This window comes from Barbus barbus (genome assembly GCF_936440315.1).
Source record: "Barbus barbus genome assembly, chromosome: 9".
In the NCBI taxonomy this organism is placed as follows: Eukaryota; Metazoa; Chordata; class Actinopteri; order Cypriniformes; family Cyprinidae; genus Barbus; species Barbus barbus.
Genome location: NC_136737.1, coordinates 1153076 through 1177496, shown reverse-complemented (window position 1 = coordinate 1177496; position 24421 = coordinate 1153076). Strand labels below are relative to the sequence as shown.

The 24421-nt window shown below is 40.6% G+C and overlaps 2 protein-coding genes across 4 annotated transcripts; one reads left to right on the top strand and one right to left on the bottom strand.

Annotated features, from left to right (window-relative positions):
* Positions 1–197: 197 nt before the first annotated feature.
* Positions 198–24315, top strand: LOC306874470 (bystin-like). Of its 2 annotated transcripts, XM_079424536.1 has the most exons (9): positions 198–417; positions 2289–2366; positions 16284–16479; positions 17100–17244; positions 18291–18429; positions 19638–19771; positions 20414–20574; positions 22979–23081; positions 23412–23893. In XM_079424536.1, exons 1-9 carry the CDS (start codon positions 397–399, stop codon positions 23761–23763), a joined length of 1329 nt encoding a protein of 442 aa, XP_079280662.1. In that variant the 5' UTR covers positions 198–396; the 3' UTR covers positions 23764–23893. The 2 variants fall into 2 exon arrangements, with proteins under 2 accessions (XP_079280662.1, XP_079280663.1); XM_079424537.1 differs by lacking the exons at positions 198–417; positions 2289–2366 and having other exon boundaries at positions 16055–16479; positions 23412–24315.
* LOC306874468 (ubiquitin carboxyl-terminal hydrolase 49-like) lies at positions 1954–9864 on the bottom strand. 2 transcript variants are annotated; one of them, XM_079424533.1, is made up of 7 exons: positions 9459–9864; positions 8132–8207; positions 5643–7066; positions 3918–4122; positions 3739–3847; positions 3299–3504; positions 1954–2627 (listed from the first exon to the last, which is right to left on the bottom strand). In XM_079424533.1, exons 3-7 carry the CDS (start codon positions 7005–7007, stop codon positions 2524–2526), a joined length of 1989 nt encoding a protein of 662 aa, XP_079280659.1. In that variant the 5' UTR covers positions 7008–7066; positions 8132–8207; positions 9459–9864; the 3' UTR covers positions 1954–2523. The 2 variants fall into 2 exon arrangements, with proteins under 2 accessions (XP_079280659.1, XP_079280660.1); XM_079424534.1 differs by having other exon boundaries at positions 1956–2627; positions 9784–9855.
* Positions 24316–24421: the final 106 nt, after the last annotated feature.

Genomic DNA, 24421 nt, shown 5'->3' with positions numbered 1-24421 from the left:
ATAAATCAGCAGATGTGATGTGGTTTATCGGTCAGGAATCAATCTGATCGGTTCCCTGCAGGATCGATATGTTAAAAACTGCTTAAGGGCGCTACCTGGCGTTCAGATGGGGGTTTTACACACTTCATTATCTTCCTGATGATGGAAAACAGCTTCCTTTAATTAACATTATGCAAATAAGATAGATCTGACAAACTGTGCTCGGAAAAGAGAAACGAGGACCGAATGGCTAATATCAGATTTTATGCGTAGAGATAAGCACTTTAATATTTATACATCGATCATTTTATATTTAGTCTTATTTTAGACTTACCTTAACGGATATCATGGATTAATTGTCCATAAGTGGCGTCCACGGACCGTTTGCTGACCGCCTGAGGGAATTTAAATGCTAAAATGGCGCGAGATTTCGTAACGGTAAGTTTCAGTTTGACTGGCTGGTTTAAAAGTTATTTAACCAAGAAAGATTTAACAAAGACTAATTTGAACAAGAGTAACTAGCCTGGGTTTGACAAATGGTGCGAGGGTGTTAATGCAATATTAATACTGGCAGATTGTTCTGTTAGGGACAGCAAGGGCACAGCAGAACTGAAAGTGTTTGTGAAATAATTTAATTTAAATGCGCGTTAATTCCATGCTTAAATAATTGTAAACCTCTGATATAACCCCCCTGATTAAAATTACGTATTCGGTCACTCTAGTAAAATAAATTTTAAAAATTTGAAGCTTCTTTGTTATGTGAACACAAAAAAATTGAGGGTATGATTTGAACATGCTAAATGGTCAAAAATTGCCGCCATAGAAAATTAATGGGAAATGGGCAAAAAAAATCCAAAAATACAGAACATTTGTGTGTGTACAATCTACAAACCCACAACGATGCAAAAAAAGTGCACAGCAATGAAGGTGAAACTCTAAAACATCTAGAAGGCATAATTAACACTCCCACTCACACATGCACACTTTAGATCAACATTTCAAACAAACAAATTAATTAATAAACCTTGACAAAAAGTAGTCTTTGAGAATGCCTTAATTTACATTTAAATCCACAACCTAATAAAAGCAAACAATTATGTCAACAAACAACTAGGGAATTCACAAACCTCTATATAGAGTCCTATAAAGGCAACTAGTGGTTACGCCATATAATTACGTTTTTCTTTCCTTGCTTTCACCAGGAGGTGCTAATCTGCCTTCAAAAATTAGATTTTGTGGGCCTAGTCTTTATTTTAATCTGAAACACTGCATTAATTGAAAAATTGTGTTTAAAAACTAATTTTTTTTTGTCATATTTAAGGGCTTTTTGCCTTTGAGAAGACAATTGAGAACAGAGAGGAAAGTATTGGGTGAAGAGAGGGGGTGGGATCGGCAAAAGACCTCGAGATGGGATTCGAACTCTGGTCGCCACAAGCACAGTTGCATATGTTGGCACACTAATCATTGGACTATCTGTGCACTTTTTTTTTTTTTTACTATTTTTAAATGGAGGAAAAAACTGATCGTAATTATTGCATAAATTTTGCATTATTGGGGGGGGGGGGGTCATCCAAATCATTCGACCTAATATATTTTAAGTACTTCCTGAAATTTTGCTAACACTTCAGTAATTTATCAGCATGTTTACATGTTCAGTTCTCAGTTAACATGACATGCAAGTAAAAACATATTCCATTATTTGCTTCACATTAGCTTATCAACTCACGAAACCCAGTTTTGCCAAACCTCTTAAAAGAGAGAACGTGCAGATGTAAATGGATTGTTTAAATACTTTTTCGGTTAATTTAAATATTCTTTTAAAGTAACACGTGCGTTTAAACACAAATATTCTATGTATGTGTTCACTATCAGCATGTATTCTAATTACACAAGATTAATGGTTTCAAAAACCTGTTTGACTATATACCTGTCGGTCAGCAATGATGTGCATCAAATATAAAGACGACGGTAACTCAGGGATTCATGATTTGTTTTTTATTCACTATCATCAGGAAGATCCCACAAGATCTATAAAGTCGATAACAGGTGCTCTCACGATACAGGACAAAGGTCAAGGGTCAGAGGTCGGCAGTCAAGCCCTTCCACACACAAACACACACGCATACAACTAGACATTCAGCGTCATAAGATTGTTCGGTCATTTACCACTGATGTAAATGAAGAGGCTTTCTGTTTTCCTGAATTTCATCCCGATTAGAAAGAGAGTAGAAAACAGTCGCAGTATCAAAGGTGAAGAATTCCTGATTCAGAGTGTGTGATGATCATATTGCTGTCGCATTTCTCTCCAGGATGAGCGTCCATCTGTCTCTCTCGCCGACAGCGGAGGGGCTGATCTGTGTGTGTCCCTGCTGTTCTGGACCCTGCAGGTGAGTGTAGTTTGGTCCTGAATGCCCTGGGTAAAGTGTGACTGTGCCAGCAGAGACCAGTCAATCTCTGAGTCTCACGGCTGATGTCAGGAACAGACCTCCAATGAGAGACAGAGAGAAACAGGTAGAGAGAGAAGAGAGCGAGAGACAGACAGGTCTAAGAGGAGCGCTGCGTGTAGAACAGGATGTAGGCCTGAGTGCTGCACACTTCCTCCACACTGCACACGTTCATCTCTGAGTCGTTACAGTGAACCCAGAAACCTGCAACGCAAACACATTTACTGTGGCAAACCATGCACAACAACGTGGTACGTCGATATGACCAATAAAACCGTCTAAAATTGACCTACAGCAATGCATTCCTTTATTTAATTCAATTGAATTGAATTAAATAAAAAGTTGCAAAAAAACTTTCCAAACAGCAGGCATCCGCCTCCGAAAGTAATGACCGCATTTATTGTGTTTGGTCGTCTCGCTCTGAGGCGCAAGTCATTTATTGTATATAAAAATTATTTTGAGTGGCTTCTCCTAGTTTTCTTAGTGATATTTAGTGCTAGTTTGTCAGGAAGTGACGATTTTGTTCCATTTCACTCGTTGGATGGAAACGGTTCTTATTCGCAAATGTTTTATGTTATATTCCAATTTTTGCACAAGTTCAATTCGCAACTTTGGATGGAAACCCAGCTACTGACTTTGAGTACTAGTGGCTAAGACTGCAGCCTGATAACTTTGGAGTAAACAATGGAAAGTTTTGCTTCTACTGCCAAAACATGCACAAAGTAAAACTTGCATTTGTCTGTTGCAAATGCATTGCAAGAGATTTGAAGCATGCAGGCTGCTTGCTTAAACCGAGGGTTGTGTTCGCACCAATTGTGAGCGGTCTGCATGAAGCAGATTGAGGTGCAGTTCGCTAGTCGGGAACCGTGACTCACCTCCTTCAGTGTTATAACAGTAGGCCGTGTAGTGCCCTGAGCCAAAGCCTTTCCCATGATGCATCACTACAGCAGATAGGTCATAGGTGTAGGCTTCTCTCTGCGGCGTCGGAGCAGCGTCCGAGCAGCAGTATGGTTGTATATTCAGGACCTGATCAAAAGCCACATGGACGCCGATCTTCTCCCTGTGATTCCGACCGGACCACCTGGACAAGTGTGGATGGAATCGTTAGCATGAGGTTCAAACCAAGGGTGTCCAATCCTAGAGGACCTATGTCTTGCAAAGTTTAGCTCCAACCAGTTTCTAGTCTGAAGACCTTTAGAAGGTTTACTTTAGTTTATGTGTGTTTGGAGCTGAACTCTGCAGGAACAAGTTTGGACGATCCTGGTTCCAACTAACGAACATGTCAAGGTAAAACATGGGAGGTGTTCTGACTGACCGGAAGCGTTTGAGGTGTAGCCGCAGCACCTGAGGTAAACGGCAGATGAGTAACTGCTTACAGGCCTCCGAAAGAGACAGGGGCTTATGGGATGATTTACGGCGCTTTCCTGAAAATGCAGGACATTTAAATAAATGCATCAACAACTTTGTGACATCTGTAAGAAAGGCACAACTTACTGTTGCAGAAGTTGCAGGCATAAATGCAGCCCTCCAAAGCCTCAGTCTCCGTGAACTTGGCGAGCATCTCTGACAGTGAGCAGCTCCGTTGACACGCCGCTGTGCTGGGCTTCTCCATACGGTGGTATCGTTCTGGGAACTCCAGAGACAAATCCCAGAACGGCTCCACTGTGTTCGACTTGCGCTTGCAGGACAGACACGTTACCTGCAGGTTCAGTTTAGAAACATTGATTATCGCAGATAACTCACTCAGTGATTTAGTTTTAATATATTTTTTCCAATCAATTCAAAATGAAACATCTAAACCAAACACATTCCTGAAGCCCTTCAACATTTTGCACGTCTCCTTTCGCACCCAAAATAGAGTCTCTACTAAAAAAGTTGGGGGTGTTGAAAGGGTTAGTTCACCCAAAAATAAAATTAGCCCATAATTTACTCACCCCCAAGTCATCCTAGGTTTATATGCCTTTGTTCTTTCAGACTAGGGATGTCACGAGAACTGATACTACGGTACCAAGTCAGTATAAACAATTCTGCCGATACTTGTTTTTCTTCAGTAGAACTGACAGGGCCAGGCAGACCATATGCCTGGAAGTGTGTTAGTCGGTCCTCAAAGGGTAAAGAAAAAGCAAAAATGCCTACAAGCACAGAAGAACCACACGTAGAAGATGACGACGATATATGAATATGATTGTGTGAGATTTAAATGAGAGCACGCATGTCTGAAAGCACTAGCACTGCACCTGATCACACACACACACACACACACACATAACTGTCTGACAGCTACAGCTTGTTCATCCATTGTGTATCCGTCCATGGATTATCCTTATTAAAATTATTGGCTGATATTACTGGTTTAAATAATTGTTAATGTCTTAATAAATATTTTCAGCCTGCCAGTATGTCAGTGAATTTAAACAAATGCTTGCATTCAAAGTAAAGGTGTGTGTATTATTTTGAAGGCCAAGTGCCACTAATGTTGCTTTTTTGTAATGTTAAATACTGTAAAGGAGTTAATGCTTAAGTATTATCGCTATTTGTTTTACTGTGGTTTTGACTTGGTATCGATTATCGTGTACTTTTAGTGGTATCGGTACCGACTACTAGATTTTTGGTACCGTGACATCACCTATTTTAGATGAATTTAATCAGAGTTATATTTAAAAACATCCTGGCTCTTACAAGCGTTATAATGGCAGTGAATGGGGGTCGAAATATTGAAGCCAGAAAAAAAAAAGTGCATCCGTCCATCATATAAAGTGCCTCACATGGCTTCGGGGGTGAATAAAGACCTTTTGTAGCGAATCGATGTGCTTTTGTAAGAAAAATATCCATAATTAAAATTGTATAAACCGTAATCTCTAGCTTCCGCTAACTGTCGTACACATGCTCACAATAGAAAGCTGTTCCGGTAGATGACGTAGGACGTCAGCATGAGTGCAAGTCACTTTTTACTATGGATGGATGCATTTTATTGGACTTCTTTTGGACTATTGAAAAATAACAGCCATTCACTGCCATTATAAAGCTAGGAAGAGCCAGGACGTTTTTAAATACAACACCAATTGGATTCCTCTGAATGAAGAAAGTCATATACACCTAGTAAAATTATGGGGTCATTTTAATTTATGTGTGAACTATCTCTTTAATTTACTAGTGTTGGGGGATCTCCAGGAACAAGTTTGGGAAACACGGGTCAAAACGTGTTAAGTTGCACGTCACCTGGCTGAGCAGCTGTCCGTGGAAGATAGTGTTGAGCACTTTGAGGACTTGTTTGGACAGTTTCCGCTGCGTGATCGGAATCAGGAAGTGTTTCCTGGGTCCGTCCGACTCCAGTTCCTGCTGGACTTTGTCCAGAAGCTCACACAAGAACTCTTGCGCGTCCTGCTGGTCATATCCGCGGAACGCCGGGATCAGGTTCCACACGGAGTGCAGCATGGCAAACGGAGACACCAGCGACCACCGACCAGACCACATGACCCTGAAGAGCGTGTGCAGCTCGTGACACAATGACATCTGCTGCCGAGCTGAGGACCGTGGCTCTTTCGGTTGCACTAGTTCCGCCGAGCTCAGGCTGGGCGGAACAATCTGTTTGTTAAAGGCACCTCCGCTCGTCCTCCCCATGCGGCCCAACACAGTGAGGGCTCCCTGCGATTGGTTGGTTTTAGCGAGCAGCTCCTCGGTCTCGCAGAGGTCCAGCGTGAGGAAACACTCCCTAAACTTCTGCAAGTGACTCAGCACCTGGAGAATGGAGTTCATGTAACACGTGTTCCCGAGGTTGCGCAATCCCGTGACTCCGGGTGCGAGCTTCCTGCGCCGTGATGACTGCGAGGCGTGATATCGGTGCAACCGACCCGCGTTACGAAGCGGTTTGCGCGACAGGGGCTTGTTGGACAGCAACAGCAGGGACTGTTTGGGAGCCGAAGGGAGTCGTTCTGGAGGATCACGGAACTTCTGAGGAATAAGTGCGAGTGTGGGACGAGGAGCCTGGGTAAGAAGCCGCGCGCTTTTCCTCGGCGGCACATTGGCTAGTTCGCCCATCAGCCGCTTCTTGACTTCTCTGCGTTGCCGTCGCTTTTCCTCTCGCTCTTGCTCCCGTTTCTCTTCACGCTTCCGGTGTTGCTCCTGTTGTAGGCTCCTCCAACGGCACAAGGCACCTTGAAGGAGACTTTTCCGTCTGTGCCACAACGCCATCTGCATAGCGCCGTCCCGCGCAACCTCGCACACTCGAAGTCCGCCATCGGACGCCGACGAACGCAGGGAGCGCTGACCAGGGCTGCGGACGGTAGATAGCGCCCCACGAAGGAGCTTCAAGTCGCCCTCGACATTATCGTTCAACACGTAATCGCCGCAAGCAAAACAGAATACATCCAGTTCACGTACGTCCATGGCTAGCGGGTGCTGCGTCGTCTGGTAGTGACTCAGGGAGTGTTCTTCCATGTAGCGGCCGCACGCCACGTGAGCGCACTTCAGACAAGCCCATACGGACTCCGTGGTGCCGCAGTCAACACAACGCCACATCTGCGGGTTGAGGATGGAGTGGCCCTGGCCCAAACGGAACCGTACCACATGCTTACAGCGATCCATGTCTCCCAACACGCATGAGCACTTTGAGTCAGGAACCACACGCCATGACCGCACTCATCCTAAGGACAAGATAATGTAATGTTTATAAGTTACCATTTTAAGTAAGAAACGCATTACTGCTGATAAAGATGACTGAAAACATGCATGTCTCAATAGGCGCTTTCGCACCGCATAGTTACAGGAACTTGGTTATTTTTCTGGTTGCATTCAGGAACTCTGAAGCGTCCCACTGCGATGTCTTTATTCGCGGCGTTTACAAATATCAACAACTAGGGCTGGGACAATAAATCGATGCATCGCGAATCAAGTAATTGCTCTGCATCGATTCTGAGATTATCAGAATGTAAAGCGATTCTCCCTTGAATAGATTCTGAGCTTAGTTTTTAACAGCAGATGGCGCTGCATGCTTTAGAAACAGGTTGAAGCGAATTACAAGGGTGTTCAAGTACATTTCAAGTACAAGTACATTTAACCACTTACATGACTCTCCTGAACGCACAAGGGCTCTTCTTCATGAGCATTTGAGTATGTGGTTAAAAACTAGCCTAGAGCGCCATCTACTGTTAAACTAAGATCAGAATCGATTCCAGAGAGAATAGCAATGCATTCCAATAATCTCAGAATCGATCCACGAATCAACAACCGGTGAATGGACGATGCGGTGATCGGAGCGGTTTCTGTTGTGGGCCGTGGGTTTCTTGATAACGGAGATGCAAACGCACAATATAAGCGATTGAAAGAGCATGAAAATCTGACTAACTTGCAGTTACATATCATCAAGGCTTAGAAATGAAAACTGCAGAGAACAGGTAAATGCCGTTATTTTTGTTGTTCTTCATGTTTGTGGAGTAAATATTTATAGCTTTTTAAAAATGCCGGGTAGCCAGTGTTTCGTAAGCGTTTGGCCAATTGCGTACACTTATGTCACTGGTATTTCCTATTAGGGCTGCACGATATATATATCGCATGCGATTCATCTGCGATTCTGAGCACGATTTGCGTAGCTTGTCGCTGATCTACGACTAGTCCTAGTTCCTATAGAACTGTTTTAGACCCTGTTCTAGAAACTATGAAAAGGTTCCTCCGGTGCGAAAGTGCCCAATGTTTTAAGCAGTATTACTCACTGTGAGAAACGGCGAGCTCCAGCATCAGCATCCTGCCGCTGTACAGTTTAAAACACTTCATCATGCAGAATCAAAACTGTGGATGAAAACACGTTATTTACTAAACTTGAACAAACAAATCGTGCCATTAAATGGTTCCATTCTGATTTTAAACAGTGTGGTGCTTTATATGATTAAGTGTGTGTATGCATATGTGACAGTTGTGTTTGTGACTATATATGTTCTCAATGGATGACTTGAGTGTTTGTCTCACAATGCAGTGTGTGTGTGTGTGTTGTTTCTCTGTGTGTGTGTGTGTGTGTGTGTTGTTTCTCTGTGTGTGTGTGTGTGTGTGTGTGTTGTTTCTCTGTGTGTGTGTGTGTGTTGTGTTTCTCTGTGTGTGTGTGTTGTGTTTCTCTGTGTGTGTGTGGTGTTTCTCTGTGTGTGTGTGTGTGTTGTTTCTCTGTGTGTGTGTGTGTGTTGTTTCTCTGTGTGTGTGTGTGTGTGTGTTGTGTTTCTCTGTGTGTGTGTGTGTTGTGTTTCTCTGTGTGTGTGTGTTGTGTTTCTCTGTGTGTGTGTGTGTGTTGTTTGAATATTTGTGTGTGTGTTGTTTGAATATTTGTGTGTGTGTGTGTGTGTGTGTGTGTGTGTGTGTTGTGTTTCTCTGTGTGTGTGTGTGTTGTGTTTCTCTGTGTGTGTGTGTGTTGTGTTTCTCTGTGTGTGTGTGTGTGTGTGTGTGAGTGTTGTGTTTCTGTGTGTGTGTGTGTGTTGTTTCTCTGTGTGTGTGTGTGTGTTGTTTCTCTGTGTGTGTGTGTGTGTGTGTTGTTTCTCTGTGTGTGTGTGTGTGTGTTGTGTTTCTCTGTGTTGTGTTTCTCTGTGTGTGTGTGTGTGTTGTTTGAATATTTGTGTGTGTTGTTTGAATATTTGTGTGTGTGTGTGTGTGTGTGTGTGTGTGTGTTGTGTTTCTCTGTGTGTGTGTGTGTGTGTGTGTGTGTGTGTGTGTTGTGTTTCTCTCTGTGTGTGTGTGTGTGTGTGTGTGTGTGTGAGTGTTGTGTTTCTGTGTGTGTGTTGTGTTTCTCTGTGTGTGTGTGTGTGTGTGTGAGAGAGTGTTGTGTTTCTGTGTGTGTGTTGTTTCTCTGTGTGTGTGTGTGTTGTGTTTTCTGTGTGTGTGTGTGTGTGTTGTGTTTCTCTGTGTGTGTGTGTGTGTGTGAGAGTGTTGTGTTTCTGTGTGTGTTGTGTTTCTCTGTGTGTGTGTGTGTGTGAGAGTGGTGTTTCTGTGTGTGTGTTGTGTTTCTCTGTCTGTGTCTGTGTGTGTGTGTGTGTGTGCTAACCCGCTAGCGCTACTCACAGAACAAAAGACGCTCCGCCGGGAGACACGCGGAATTCGCGGCAGCGGCGGATCCGGTAGGTTCCGTTACCGGCGCTCGATCGGTGTGTTTGCGTGCGTGTTTATACCGGCGCGAGAGATCCGTTACTTTAAACCCGCTGAACAAAAACCAGCAAGAGCCGCAGCCACGGAATAAACTCACACCGCAAAGCCACCGATCGGCTCTGAAATAACGGCGCCGCGGCGCGAGTCCTGCACGAGACAGCCGGTGAAACGCGTTTGCAGAGATAAATGACGGTTAATGTTTGCGCGGGGTTTTTTACACTCTCTTTGAGCTGTTATTTACCGCCATCATCCGCACGCGCGAGCTGTCACCATTTTCGGCTCAACCGAACCCGCCCAGCGCCGGCGTCACTGCACGCTGATTGGCCGAGGAGCGATCAGTCGCACGACGACCGTGTTCTGCTTGGTCGAGACGGCGGTCGGTAGCGCAGTGGAGCCGGTCTCTCATTGGTTGTGGAGGCGTCTGTCAGGTTTTAAAGCTCCAGAGGCGGGGTCAGATGAACAGATTAACCTTGTCCAGGATTTATTTATTTTTTTACATTTAAGATGATTTTTATGAGCAAGGGCATATAAAATGAACACAGATTATATGGTTTCCCAAAAGCGGAAAAGATAAACAAATAAGCGTAAACAGGTTGAAGAACACCTATGTATGCAGTTGAAGTATACGGTATGCCTACCCAGCATGCTTTGCAACTGTGGTCTAGAGTTTTATCCGACCACTTGATAAGATTGTAAAATTGTAAAATGGGGAACTCCTAGATTTCCTGTAATATCGCATGTTGTGTTGTTGAGCCGAATAGTAGCTGATGTGTGTTGTCGTAGATGTCTATGGTGTTGAACTGAATGAGTGGAGCTGGTTAATTGCTGTGATTTGGCTGATGCTAATTTAAGATCATGTGTAATATAAGACTGATTGCATGTGGCTCTGCATTCACCCACATTGTGTTCTGCTCATGCATATTCAAATGAATGGGTCTTTTCTAGCCAATCATCTGCTCTGCTTTTGCTAAATGCAAATGTAGTGTTTCTGTACTAACACCAGTGCATAGAGGCCTTGATATACTGAAAGCTAAATAAAAAAATCTATAACTATAGCAGTCGTTATTTTAAATGTTCATTTTGGTGGCTGCTCGCATTCAGAGAAAATTTCCTACCAGCTGATAAACATATTTTAGTGATGGAGTATTTTTAAAATTTAACCAATTGTTTAAAAAACATATTATTCTGTTTTGAAGTATTCAAAACACACTGGCGACCCCTGCTGGTCAGGAGGAAGCTACGAGATCCGCTACAAACACGCATAATGATGCATTTTCAGAATCAGAATGAGCTTTATTGGCCAGGTACACATACAAGGAATTTGTTGTAGTGACAGAAGCTCCACAGTGCAACGGAAAGACAGTAACAGGACTGACTGAGGGAAGAAACTGTTCCTGTGTCTGGTCGTTCTGGTGCTCAGAGCTCTGTAGCATCGACCAGACGGTAACAGTTCAAAGAGGGAGTGTGCTGGATGTGAGGGGTCCAGAGTGATTTTACCAGAAGTCCACTATCATCTCCACAGTTTTGAGCGTGTTAAGCTCCAGGTTGTTGAGACTGCACCAGACAGCCAGCTCCTGAACCTCCTGTCTGTAAGCAGACTCGTCTCCGTCCTGGATGAGGCCGATCAGTGTGGTGTCGTCTGCGAACTTCAGGAGCTTGACAGAGGGGTCTTTAGATGTGCAGTCGTTGGTGTAGAGGGAGAAGAGCAGTGGGGAGAGTACGCAGCCATGAGGAGCTCCAGTGCTGATGGTTCGAGTGCTGGATGTGAATTTGCCAAGCTTTACTAGCTGCTGTCTGTCTGTCAGGAAGCTGTTGATCCACTGGGAGACGGAGGTGGGGACGGAGAGCTGAGTTAGTTTATTCTGAAGGGTTTCCGGGATAATGGTGTTAAAAGCAGAGCTGAAGTCCACAAACAGGATCCTCACATAAGTCCCTGGTCTGTCCAGATGCTGCAGGATGAAGTGCAGTCCCATGTTGACTGCATCATCCACAGACCTGTTTGCTCTGTAGGCAAACTGCAGGGGGTCCAGTAAGGGTCCAGTGATGTCCTTCAGATGAGCCAGAACCAGTCTTTCGAATGATTTCATGGCTACAGACGTTAGGGCCACAGGTCTGTAGTCATTAAGTCCAGTAATTTTGTGTTTCTTTGGGACGGGGATGATGGTGGAGCGTTTGAAGCATGAGGGGACTAAAATTCTTAAGTTAAGATGCATTTACTAGATCAGCAAAATTATGTAAGATATTTAGTCTTGTTTCCAGGGGAAAAAACTCAATTAAGTGCATTCTGCTTAACATTATCTGGAAATTACTCTTAAAACAAGATTATTTGACTTACCCCACTGACAGATAATTTAATTTATTTAAAGCAAAATGCACTTAATTTAGTGTTTTTTCCTCCTGGAAACAAGACTAAATATCTTACATAATTTTGCTGATCTAGTAAATGAATCTTAAATTAAGAACTTTTAGATATTTTGACCAGTGCTGATCACGATTAATCGCATTCAAAATAAAGTTTTTGTTTACATTAATATATGTGTTTGACCTCTGTATATTTATTATGTATATATAAATACACACATACATATCTACATATTTCAGAAAAATATGCTGTTTATATATTAAATATATCTATATATAATATAAATTATATTGATAAATATATACTTGTAAATATTTTCAAAATATATACTGTATGTGTTTGTATTTATATATACATAATAAATATGTGACCCTGGAGCACAAAACCAGTCATAAGTCATGATGTTTTGATATATTTACGGTAGGAAATTTACTAAATATCTTCATGGAGCATGATCTTAATATCCTAATGATTTTTGTCATAAAAGAGAAATGTATAATTTTGATCCATACAATGTATTGTTGTCTATTGCTCCAAATATACCTGTGCTACTGATGACTGCTTTTGTGGTTGTAGCGCTCATCGGTGGTGTTTCCTGTGGTGTGGTACGTCTCGCAGTCCACCCAGAAGTTCCCCTGTTTAACGGCCCTCAGCTGCTCCAGCTTCTTATGCAGCATATCCACCGTCTGCTGCACGCTCTTCCCCTCCGCCACCAGCACCTGATACACACTGACACACACACACACACACACACACACACATACACAGTGAGAGAGAGAGAGACACACAGTGAGAGAGAGAGAGAGAGAGAGAGAGAGAGAAAGCAGGTCCCTGGCAGTCACAGCTATGCTCAGATTGTGAGCAGAAAACCCACAACAGCACCAGTGCAAGCCACAGCAACAGAGCTAAGAGACATCCGTCAGATGCTCAACCTCATCTGCTCACACCTACTGTCATAGGTCAAAACTTATCAACAAAACTAAGACCCTATGAACAACAAAGCATTTATAATATCAAGCTGGAATATTCAAGGCCTGAGATCATCTACCTTTGGCCTCAAAAGCAGAAACACAGATTTCAACTCAGAAATAAAGAATTGAGACATCCTCATCCTGCAGGAGACCTGGAGCAGAGATGGACCCACCGGCTGCCCCAAAGACTACAGAGAACTCCTCATCCCATCTATTAAACTGCCTGGAGTGACACAAGCAAGAGACTCAGGAGGATGCTTATTTGGTACAGATCAAATCTTGTCCATGCCGTCAAAGCAGCTAAAACAGGACAATTCTATACATGGTTAGAAATTAGGGAAGCGTACTGGTCTGTGGAGACCTAAATGCCTGAACAGGTGAAGAACTGGACACACTTAACTCTCAGGGGGACAAACACCTGCCTGGAGGTGACGTCCTCCCCACACCTATACACACACGAAGACACAATTATGATAAAACAACAAACAAAAGCAGCACACATCTTCTTCATCTGTGTCGCACCTAGGTACATAGTCAATGGCAGACTAAGAGGAGATTCCTACGGTAGATACACCTACAGCTCTCCTTTTGGTAGCAGTACAGTCCACTATTTTCTTACAGACCTTAACCCAAATTCCCTCAGAGCGTTCACAGTCAGCCAACTAAACCCACTATCAGACCATAGTAACCCTCTACTTAACCAAGAAACATCTAAACAAACCCAGCTCCACTCACCGAGAAACACGTATCGATGGAAACTAAACAGTAAAGATACATGTCTAAGCACAACTGGTCAAACTAAAATTCAAGTCCTATCAGATCAATTCCTTTCCTGCACAACAGTGAAGGTACAAACCTAGCAGCAGACAAGCTGAACAGAATATTTGAGGTCTCAGCAACATTATCACATTTATAAACCACAAAAAGAGCACATGCCACTGAGAAATGGTTTGACAATGACTGCAAGAGACTTGGGAAAGAAGTAAGAATCCTATCAAACCAGAAACACAGAGATGCTGACAATGAGAACATCCGTCATCTCTATCATGAGAAACTTAAACAATATAGAGGAATACTGTAAGAAAGAAAACAGAGCAAAACACAAAGTCAACTCAAAGAAATAGAAGAATCCTTAGAATCCAACCACTTCTGGAAACAGTGGAACACACTAAACACATCTGATCATCAAGAACTAGCCATCCAGAATGGAAATGTGTGGATAAACCACTTCTCCAACCTTTTTAGTAATATAGAAAACAACCAGGAACAACATGCACTGTGTGAAAAACTAAGGGTTTTAGAGTCGACCATCAAAGACTACCAGAAGCCTTTAGACACGAGCTGATTAGACAAAATACAAACCCTGAAAACCCTAAACGCCTGTGGTGTCGATGGCATCCTAAAGGAAATGATCAAATACACGGAGCACAAACTCAGATTAGCCATCCTCAAGCTCAAATATAAATTGCAGCACGTTTCAGATGAAAAAAAGCTATTTTTATTTCTGAAAATATCACAGTTAGGAGATTTATAACCAGTGGTTCCCTGCATTATTACAGCAAAACGCGTGATTACCGTACTGAGCCGCTGCAATGGAGCCGCTCTAATGCTAGTAAATTAAAGATGATGTACCATACAGCAAAACAATGAACAGTGAAAGTAACACAAACTTGTCAAATGCATTTTAATGAGCATAATTAAGTGTGAAAATAACCAAAGATATTATACAGTCAAAATAAAGTAAACTGTGACATTATAACCAAAAATTCTTCATACAGTAGACTACCAGTAAAATTGATACAAATTTGGGACCAACAATTATTCAGACCGAGTCTGGGGAAAACTGAGGTTCAGGTTTGCATGAAGTTCTTGTCATATTTTATTACCATTTTCTAAACTATAGCGAATAAACCGTGATAATGTGAGACATTTTAAAGGTGTTTGAATACATTTTGGTTTGACTGTATTTATTTGATAAATTAAGTTAAGCAATTAACATTATACATACTCTTTTAGTTTCTGTACCCAATATTTAAAAAATGTACAAATGCAATGAAAATATCGGTATCGGCAAGCACCGAAGAGTATCGGTATCGGGCGAGTGCTGGAAGAAGTGTTATCGGTGCATCCCTAGTATTCATATGTTGTGTTTGTGCAATAATGTGACTTCTGTCATTTACATGCATATACTCGTTGCTTCTGTAATATATCCCTCACATTAAAGCAAATTTAAGAGATATTTTAGTACAAAACCTGAAGAAAAGGCTTAGTTTATATATACATATATCTTTTCCTTTAAATACATGAAATATAAACTCATGAACTATGAATAAACTCAGTATGGTTTTATGATATCATACTCGCCACGTTCAGATTTCACAGAAGAGCATTGAGATCCAAATAATAAAAACATTGTGCTATTAAGATATCTATTTTACATGCTTTTCTTATTTTGAATTAATATACATTTATTTTAGTTTGTGTAATATTAATTACAATAACAAGCTATTTTTCATACAAAATAAGAAAATGCTTTAATATATATATACACACACACACACACATGTTAATATATGACTATTTTCACTCAGAAATTGCTAAATGTGTTTCCTTGTAAAACGCAGTTGAATAATCTTTGTTTTATTTACAGCATCAAAAATCTTTTTTACAGGTAATTTCTGACAGCCTCTATAAATGATTTATAAGCACCGGGACACTCAAAAAGAGCCATAAAACAAGTCTTTTTTATTTTTATTTCTTTCTTTTCCCTTCTTCTTTTTTTTAATGCTTTATTAAGAACAGGTACATGTACAGGGCCATATCTCAATATATAACAACAACAAAACATTTCACATGCTTCAGAAGAAAGAGAAAAAAAGGAGAACGAGAGGGTACATAAGCATCAGTTTACAGACAGATATCCATTATACATATATTAACAATTCCCTAGAATATTACCATAAAACAATTCTACAACGCAATCATTTATTCAATCGTCCGGTATTTACTTCCGGATCAATCCGGCTTTCGTAATTAACACTAAATCAGATAAAGCAAAAAAACTTGAATTGGACAGTACAGAAATATTTGTAATGATCTATATAATTAAATAAAATGATCTAAAATACTGACTGAGAGCAGTTGATCTCATGTGGACCGAGAGCTGAGCGGAAGTAAACAGTGTGACGCAGCGCCGCTCTGAGATCAGCTGTTAGAGCCCCGGATATAGACTGAGAACAGCGCTCGATTCTTTCATCTGATCCCAGATCAGCCGCGCGCACACACACACACAGAGCGCCATTTGCTTCAGACACACGTGTGTTCTGCGCTCAGCTGCATGTCATGAGGTAATAGTAAGAATAGTTTATCATGCCGAAGGTGAAGAGGAGTCTGTCTCTGGCCGATCAGATCCTGCAGGGAGACGCGGTCCGGTCCAGCGGCCGTCTGAAGAACCGGAGCCGGGACCGGGGCGAGGAGGAGCAGGAGTATGTGGACGAGAAACTGTCCAGAAAGATCCTCCAGCAGGCCAGAATACAACAGGAGGAGCTGCAGATCGAGCTAGGACTCACTCCAGAGACCAGGAGACCACCAGCCACTCAACTAGGTGACTCTATATATTCTACAGACAGACAGACAGATATTTATGAGATATAGACACAGATATTTATGATATATAGACACAGATATTTGTGATATATAGACACAGATATTTGTGATATATAGACACAGATATTTATCCCTGATAGCACACATACATCTCGGAGACGTCTATTTGACGTCTGCATTTACATCTGCAAGATGTATTATTTAGGGTGTTTGCTCATCTGCAATACGTCTATATGACGTTAATAGACGTCTACTAGATGTCTTAAGATGTTTATGATTTAGAATGCATGTAAAACTGACATCTTACAGACGTTTATAGACAGCAGATGCTTTCCAGATCAAGAGATCTTTAACAGACATCTTACAGACGTATGTGTGCTATCTGGGATGATATATAGACAGACAGATGTCTATACAGACCCAATCGAGACCAACAGATGTTTACAAAGTAAATCTGAGTCTATATATTCTATAGACACAGATATTTATGATATATAGACACAGATATTTATGATATATAGACAGACAGATAGATATGTATAATATATAAACACAGATATTTATGATATATAGACAGACAGATAAGCTATATATGCACTGAACTCGTCGTTGTCTCAGGTCCGAGCACACAGGATGGAGACTCTGATGATGATTGGCCGGCGCTGGGCGATGATGCGGCGGAGGAGACGGGCGGTGCGGTGGACGTGGATCCTGAGGACGAGAAGGCCATCGAGATGTTCATGAACAAAAACCCGCCGCTCCGGTGAGCAGACTCGCACGCGGCCCGTTTACGAACGCCGCATCGTACGGTTACGGTAATATCGTTAGCACCCTGTGGCTGATGCCTTGGACGATATCAAGACGATTATTATTATTATTATCAGGCTAGTAATGCTATCTAATTAATATTATGACACTGAAGACTGGAGTAATGATGCTGAAAATACAGCTGCAGATCACAGAAATACATTACACTTTAACACATATTCACATAGAAAACAGCTGCTTTACATACTAAATATTTCACAACTTGACTGTTTTTGCTGTATTTTGGATCAAATAAATGCAGGCTTGGTGAGCAGAAGTGTATGAGTGACGTCAGTATAAGAGATTTATTCATCATACAGTGATTATAATGAAGTGTTTGTTAAACTGCATAAACTCACGCTAGACTGAAGATTCAAGAGTTTTATTCGTCACATACTCAATTATACAGAGTATAACCAGCAGAGAAATGTAGGTCAGGTCCGCTCCAAGAACAGTGCAATTATATAGAATACAAATATTAAGAAGAAGTAGAATAAAATAAAAGATAAATATAAATGTGCAGGTCAGTGTTGTTGACTTAAATAGTAATAAGAGGAATGTGCAAAAAGTTGTACAGGGTATTTAAATAGCAGAAAAATTCTGATGCTTATTGATATGGTGATATTTACATGGAGTCCAGTGATGTTATGACACAGAGTTAGAGTTTAGGAGCCTGATGGCCTGGGGGAAGAAGCTCCTCCTAAGTCTCTCAGTTTTTGCCATCAGGCTACGGAAGCGCTTACCAGATGGAAGCAAAGTGAATAGATGGTTACCAGGTGATTTTTGAAGTCGGTGATGATGTTCTTTGCTCGTTTTCTGTAGCTGCTTTTTGAATAACTGAGGAAATATAAGCATTATAATTAGTAACTTGCAATATTTGTAATGTTAAATACAAATTCAGTCATTTTAAAACCATTAGGCTGCTTTTAGCTTTACGCAGGAGTTGGTGAATGAAACTAAGTAAGTAAATAAGTGAGAATGGAGGTTATTGTGTCGCCGCAGACGCACGCTAGCGGACATCATCATGGAGAAGATCACGGAGAAGCAGACGGAGGTGGGCACCGTGATGTCCGAGGCGTCAGGGCGCGCCGCTCCTCAGCTGGACCCGCGGGTGCTGGAGGTGTACAGAGGAGTCAACAAGGTACGCTAGCGCTGGTCTTCAGCGCACACTGCCGGTCAAACGCTTCTGGACAGCAAGAGTTTTACAGAAGCCTCTTCTGCTCATCCAGCCTGCGTTTATTTGATCCTAAATACAGCAAAAACAGTCAAGCTGTGAAATATTATTCTAATGTAAAACAGCTGTTTTCTGTGTGAATATGTGTTAAACTGTAATGTATTTCTGTGATCTGCAGCTGTATTTTCAGCATCATTACTGTAATCTTCAGAAATCATAATAATATACTGATTTACTGCTCAACAAACATTTATTATGATTGTTGAAAATTGAAACCTGATTTTTTTCAGGTTTCTTTGAACAGAAAATTCAGAAGAACATTTATTTCTGAAATAAAATCTTTTGTAAATGCCTTTTATCATTTTTGATCAATTTAAAGCATCCTTGCTAAATAAAAGTATTAATTTCTATGATTTAATCTCCAAACTCCAAGCTTTTGAAGGGTATAGTGTGCATAATGTTACAAAAGCTTTTTATTTCAGATAAATGCTGATCTTTCTATTCATCAAAGAATCCTGAAAAAAAAATTACTCAACTATTTTAAATATTGATAATAATATTAATAATAATAATGTTTGTTGAGCAGTAAATCAGCATATTAGAGTGATTTCTGAAGTTAAATACACAGAAATATCACAGAAATAAATGACAGTTTAACACATATTCACACAGAAAACAGCTGATTTACATTAGAATAATTAGTGCTGAGCAATGATTGCATCCAAAATAAAAGTTGTGTACATATGTGTGCGCTGTCTATATTTATTATGTGTGTGTATATAAATACACATGCATGTATTTAAATCTAAAAAAAGTTGTGTTTATATATTAAACATATACATGTAAATATTTTCAAGATATATAGTGTATGTCTATAAACAGTGTGTGTGTGTATGTATGTATATATATATATATATAATACACATACACACATAATAAATATACACACACACATTATATAAACAAACTTATTTTGGATGCAACTAATCACAATTAATCGTTGCCTAGGACTAGTAAAATAAAAATATTTTGTAATATGACTGTTTTTGCTGTACTTTGGATCAAATAAATGCAGAAGAGACTTCTTTAAAACACATTAAATCTCCAAAAACGTTTGTCTGGTAGTGTTCGAGTCGTCATCCGCTAGCGCTAATGCTAACGCTCTCCCGCCGCAGGTCCTGTCGAAATACCGCAGCGGGAAACTGCCCAAAGCCTTCAAGATCATCCCGGCTCTGTCCAACTGGGAGCAGGTTCTGTACCTCACCGAGCCCGAGACGTGGACGGCCGCCGCCATGTACCAGGCCACCAGGTCAGAGGTCACGCATGCGCCGCTTTGTGTTCTCAGTACGGCTGTGCAATTAATCAAAAAAACGTTTCAGTTTAGGTTTCCAACGATTAGAGATGAACAGAACATAGACATGAAAAGTAATCTTTTAGCTCCTAAACGGTCCAATACACGCAAAAATGCGTTGAAATGCGGCGCTTCGACATTATTCACATAAACCTTTGCCCGTTATGTGATAAATGAATGAAAGTGTGTGTGTACTGTGTATATTTATTATGTGTATATAAATACATACACATGCATGTGTATATAATAAGAAAAACGTCATGTTGCTATATTAAATATATTTATAATATAAATGTTTATACATGTAAATATGTACTATATGTGTGTTTATATTTACGGTACATAGTAAACACAGTACACATACATATTACATAAACTAAAACTTTTATTTTGGATGCGATTAATCGTTTGACAGCTCTATAGAAAATATGTATTTGATATGTATCTGTATCTTTAATTAAATCACACATAAAGTTTTGGTCATAAGGCCCACTCATAACCGTGTTAAATAATCGTGATTACAATATTGACCAAAGTGATTATGATTTTTGGCGTAATCGAGCAGCCCTGGTTCTGAGTTTGGCTCGTGTGGTTCTTCAGGATCTTCTCGTCGAATCTGAAGGAGCGAATGGCCCAGCGCTTCTACAATCTGGTTCTGCTTCCCAGGATCCGAGACGACATCGCCGAGTACAAGCGGCTGAACTTCCACCTCTACAGCGCGCTGAAGAAAGCGCTCTTCAAACCCGGAGCCTGGTTCAAAGGTGAGTATTTAGCATCCGATGAGTTCGGGCTGCGCGATTAATTGAACGCATCGTGCCAGGTTCTGTGATCAGTAGTCAATATAGTAAAGATTTCCCACTGATCACAGAACCATGCTTCACTGGCAGGATGCGCATGAATATCACAGCGTTTGCCTAATCACGATTACGATTTCATTCCGATTTATCGTGCAGCCCTACATAAAATAAAAACGCCAAGGTCTCCATTAATTCATGCTTGTAGTAATTTAATGTGTGTATATTATAAAGCGTAGATTCTTGCTGTTTTAAATCGATTATTGGTTGAAATCAGCGATTCATGATTTAAGAATGCATGTTTCAAGATGGTTACATATGCATCGTCGGGGTTTGTAATCGATGCATCGAGAAAACGAGCGAATCGTTACACCCCCAGTAAAAATGTAAAAGTGCCACCTCCGAGCAGCATTAAGCAGTGTGCAAACACTAGGCTTGTGAATCTACACTGGTTTCATGATTTGATTCGAAGAAAACCCAACTCAGAATCATTGAAGAGAGAATCGATATTTTCTGCCACCCTTAGCAATGCCACTTCAGAAGCGCTTCTATGCCACCTTTGCAGTGTAAATTTGGCATTCGTTAAAATCCATCAGGAGTATCTGCAGTATTTCCACTAGAGATTAATGGGAAAATGCAGTGTAATTTTGTTATAAGACATACACATTAAAGGTGGCACAGAAGCGCTTCTGAAGCGGCATTTATACAGACTGTTTAATGCTGCTCAGAGGTGGCATAAATGCATTTACATTGCAATTACAACTGTACACTTTGATGATACTAGGGGCTGAGGTGGGTCAGGTCAGGCATAATTTAATGCGACTTTTTAATGCTGCATTGCATCTTTACACTAAATTTTAAGCAGGCACAGAGCAGCCTTTACTTAAGGCTCAAGCTCAAACGACGCAATGCTCCATGAAAGCCCGATTTAACTCTGACCCACCTCAGTATCAAAGTATATAGTTATCATTGCTGTGTAAATGCATTCATGCCACCTCTGAGCAGCATTAAGAAGTGTGAAAACACCTAAATGCCACTTCAGAAGCGCCTCTGTGCCACCTTTGCCTTGACTGTGTCAAACCGGCCTTTAGTTAAATGCATAATCAGCATATTCCCAATAAACTAAAGGCGAGTTTTACACAGCCAATGCCAAAGTTATGCCTCAAACCTGGCATAGAGGTACGTCTGAAGCACACACAGAAATATTCCAATACTGTAAAGCTCAAATCACAGTTTACATGCACTTCATTACTGATTATCTGCTTTAAACTGAGTCAGTGTGCAGTTTCTTTAACTGAACACTAGAGGATACCGGTGAGCTTCACCAGCGACTAGTTTGAGTTCCACCAGAACAGATCAACTCAAACTCATAAACAGATCATTACTGTAGTATCTGACGAATGCCAGAGAAGAAATCGAGCGACACTAAACTTCAGAAGTGACTGTAATCGTGTTGTTGTTTTTAACTTATTTTTTTAAACTTTAGCAGCACTTATTTACATCAAACTTTACAGTTTTATTCCTCTCTGTATTCTGAAGGTTAGTTCTTATATCATTCACACTGATATGTGTCCTGCAGCACAAAAGCAGTCATGAGTAGCACAGGTATATCTGTAGAAATAACCAACAATACATTGTATGGATCACAATTATACATTTCTCTTTTATGACAAAAATCATTAGGATATTAAGATCATGTTCCATGAAGATATTTAGTACATTCCCTACCGTAAATATATCAAAACTTCATTTTTGATTAGTAATATGCATTGCTAAGAACTTCATTTGAACAACTTTAAAGGAGATTTTCTCAATATTTAGATTTTTTTGCTCCCTCAGATTCCAGATTTTCAAATAGTTGTATCTCAGACAAATATTGTCCTCTCATAACAAACCATACATCAATGCTTATTTTTAAAAATGGACCCTTATGACTGGTTTTGTGGTCCAGGGTCACATTTATAGAACACTTCTAAAAACATGATGAAAATGTGTTTGTTTTCTGATTTATGCAGTGATGAAAACAGAAATCCAAAATTAACTCTAATATGACGATAACATCAAACAAGAATTATGTGCCTGGCTTTATCCAATGTCTGTACAAACTGGTGCATATTTAATTACATAATGCTGTTTTGCATGTTTAAATATAACATTTTGTAATCGAAAACATTTTACATTTAGCAGACGCTTTTATCCTATCGACTTGCAGTATATTACATGTATATTCAGGCTATACACTTTTTTGCCTTTACATTATTACCCTATTTATTAGTACTGTCTTACCTTAAATAAAAATTGAATCTAAAATGCTGTAAATAGAAGTGAATTTAATGCATTAATAACTACTGTAATGTGTGTGTGTGTGCAGGAATCCTGCTGCCGCTGTGTGAATCCGGCACATGTACTCTGAGAGAGGCCATCATCATCGGCAGCATCGTCACCAGATGCTCCATCCCTGTGCTGCACTCCAGGTGAACACGATGAGAAAACCTTCTCTCAAACTAAATCAGCAGCTTTAAACACATATTAATGGTGCACACACTTTTCAAGCGCACTAAAGAACACTTCATATTTTGTTGACAGGCTAAAATATAAAAATAAAAATAAAATAATCTTAGATTATGAGAAAAAAATGGCCAGATTTCAAGAATAAAGTTGTAGGTATACTAGAATAAAGCGTATATGAGATATTTTGAGAATAAGATCAAATAGATTATTATGACTTCAGTCTCCCAATAATCCGACGTTATTGACGTAAGTGTAGTTGTTACGCTCTACTAATCCGCCGTTATTCGTTGCAGCGCTGCTATGCTGAAAATCGCAGAGATGGAGTACAACGGAGCCAACAGCGTTTTCCTGCGGCTGCTGCTGGATAAGAAGTACGCGCTGCCCTTCCGCGTGCTGGACGCTCTGGTCGCGCACTTTCTGTCGTTCCGCACGGACAAACGTACGCTGCCGGTGCTGTGGCACCAGAGCCTGCTGACGCTGGTGCAGCGCTACAAAGCCGACCTGTCCTCCGAACAGAAGGAGGCGCTGCTGGAGCTGCTGAAGAGTCAGACGCATGCCAAGATTACGTCTGAGATCCGGCGCGAGCTGCAGAGCTCTGAGTCACGTGACCTGGAGGACGCCACGCCCGTCATGACCGTCGGCTGACCATCGTAACGCCATCGTGTTGCAATATAGTCCGCATTCTCTGCAGTAATGCATTGTGCGTATTTTTGGACTAAACTCTTGGTTAAAACTTGTGTTTCTAGGTAATAAAGTTACGTTGTATAAACTTCAGAACGTTTTGGTTTTATTCAAGCGGCATGTCGTGAAATTTAGTTTTCAATTAATTTTACTTTGATGAATGAAACGGGATGTAGAAGAAGAAAAATGTATTTATTCATGAAGAATTGATTAGAAATTTTTATCCCGAAGAACGTTGACGAAAATAATGTCTTTTACATCTGATGAGTTTCCGTCTCGCATTACTGTTTGTTTGTTTGTTTGTTTGTTTGTTTGTTTTTGCCCAAATCAAAAGGTCATTGCAGCTTATATCTCACAATTCTGAAAAAAGAGACAAACTCAGAGTTGCGAGAGAAAAAACTGACTTGCGCCTCTCAATTCTGAATTATTTTCTTATATTGCAGAGTTTATATTCTGCTGTTTTTTCCCCACCAAGGAATAAAAAAGATAAAAGGACTTCAAGTCTTTTCTTCTTGCAATTGCGAGTTTATATTTTTCCTCAGCATTGCAGATTCATCTGTCACTTTATATATCTGTCACTTTATATATCTGTCACTCTGAGTTTATATATCTTGTGATTTTG

Excerpts from the sequence above, each read along its gene's own strand:
- LOC306874468 (XM_079424533.1), bottom strand. The coding sequence starts at position 7,007 with ATGGATCGCTGTAAGCATGTGGTACGGTTCCGTTTGGGCCAGGGCCAC. Across the intron at positions 3,848-3,917 it reads TGCCTGCAACTTCTGCAACA|GAAAGCGCCGTAAATCATCC; the intron begins GTAAGTTGTGCC and ends CTGCATTTTCAG. Across the intron at positions 3,505-3,738 it reads CTACACCTCAAACGCTTCCG|GTGGTCCGGTCGGAATCACA; the intron begins GTCAGTCAGAAC and ends ACACTTGTCCAG.
- LOC306874470 (XM_079424536.1), top strand. The coding sequence starts at position 397 with ATGGCGCGAGATTTCGTAACG. Across the intron at positions 2,367-16,283 it reads TGCTGTTCTGGACCCTGCAG|ATCCTGCAGGGAGACGCGGT; the intron begins GTGAGTGTAGTT and ends CTGGCCGATCAG. Across the intron at positions 17,245-18,290 it reads AACAAAAACCCGCCGCTCCG|ACGCACGCTAGCGGACATCA; the intron begins GTGAGCAGACTC and ends GTGTCGCCGCAG.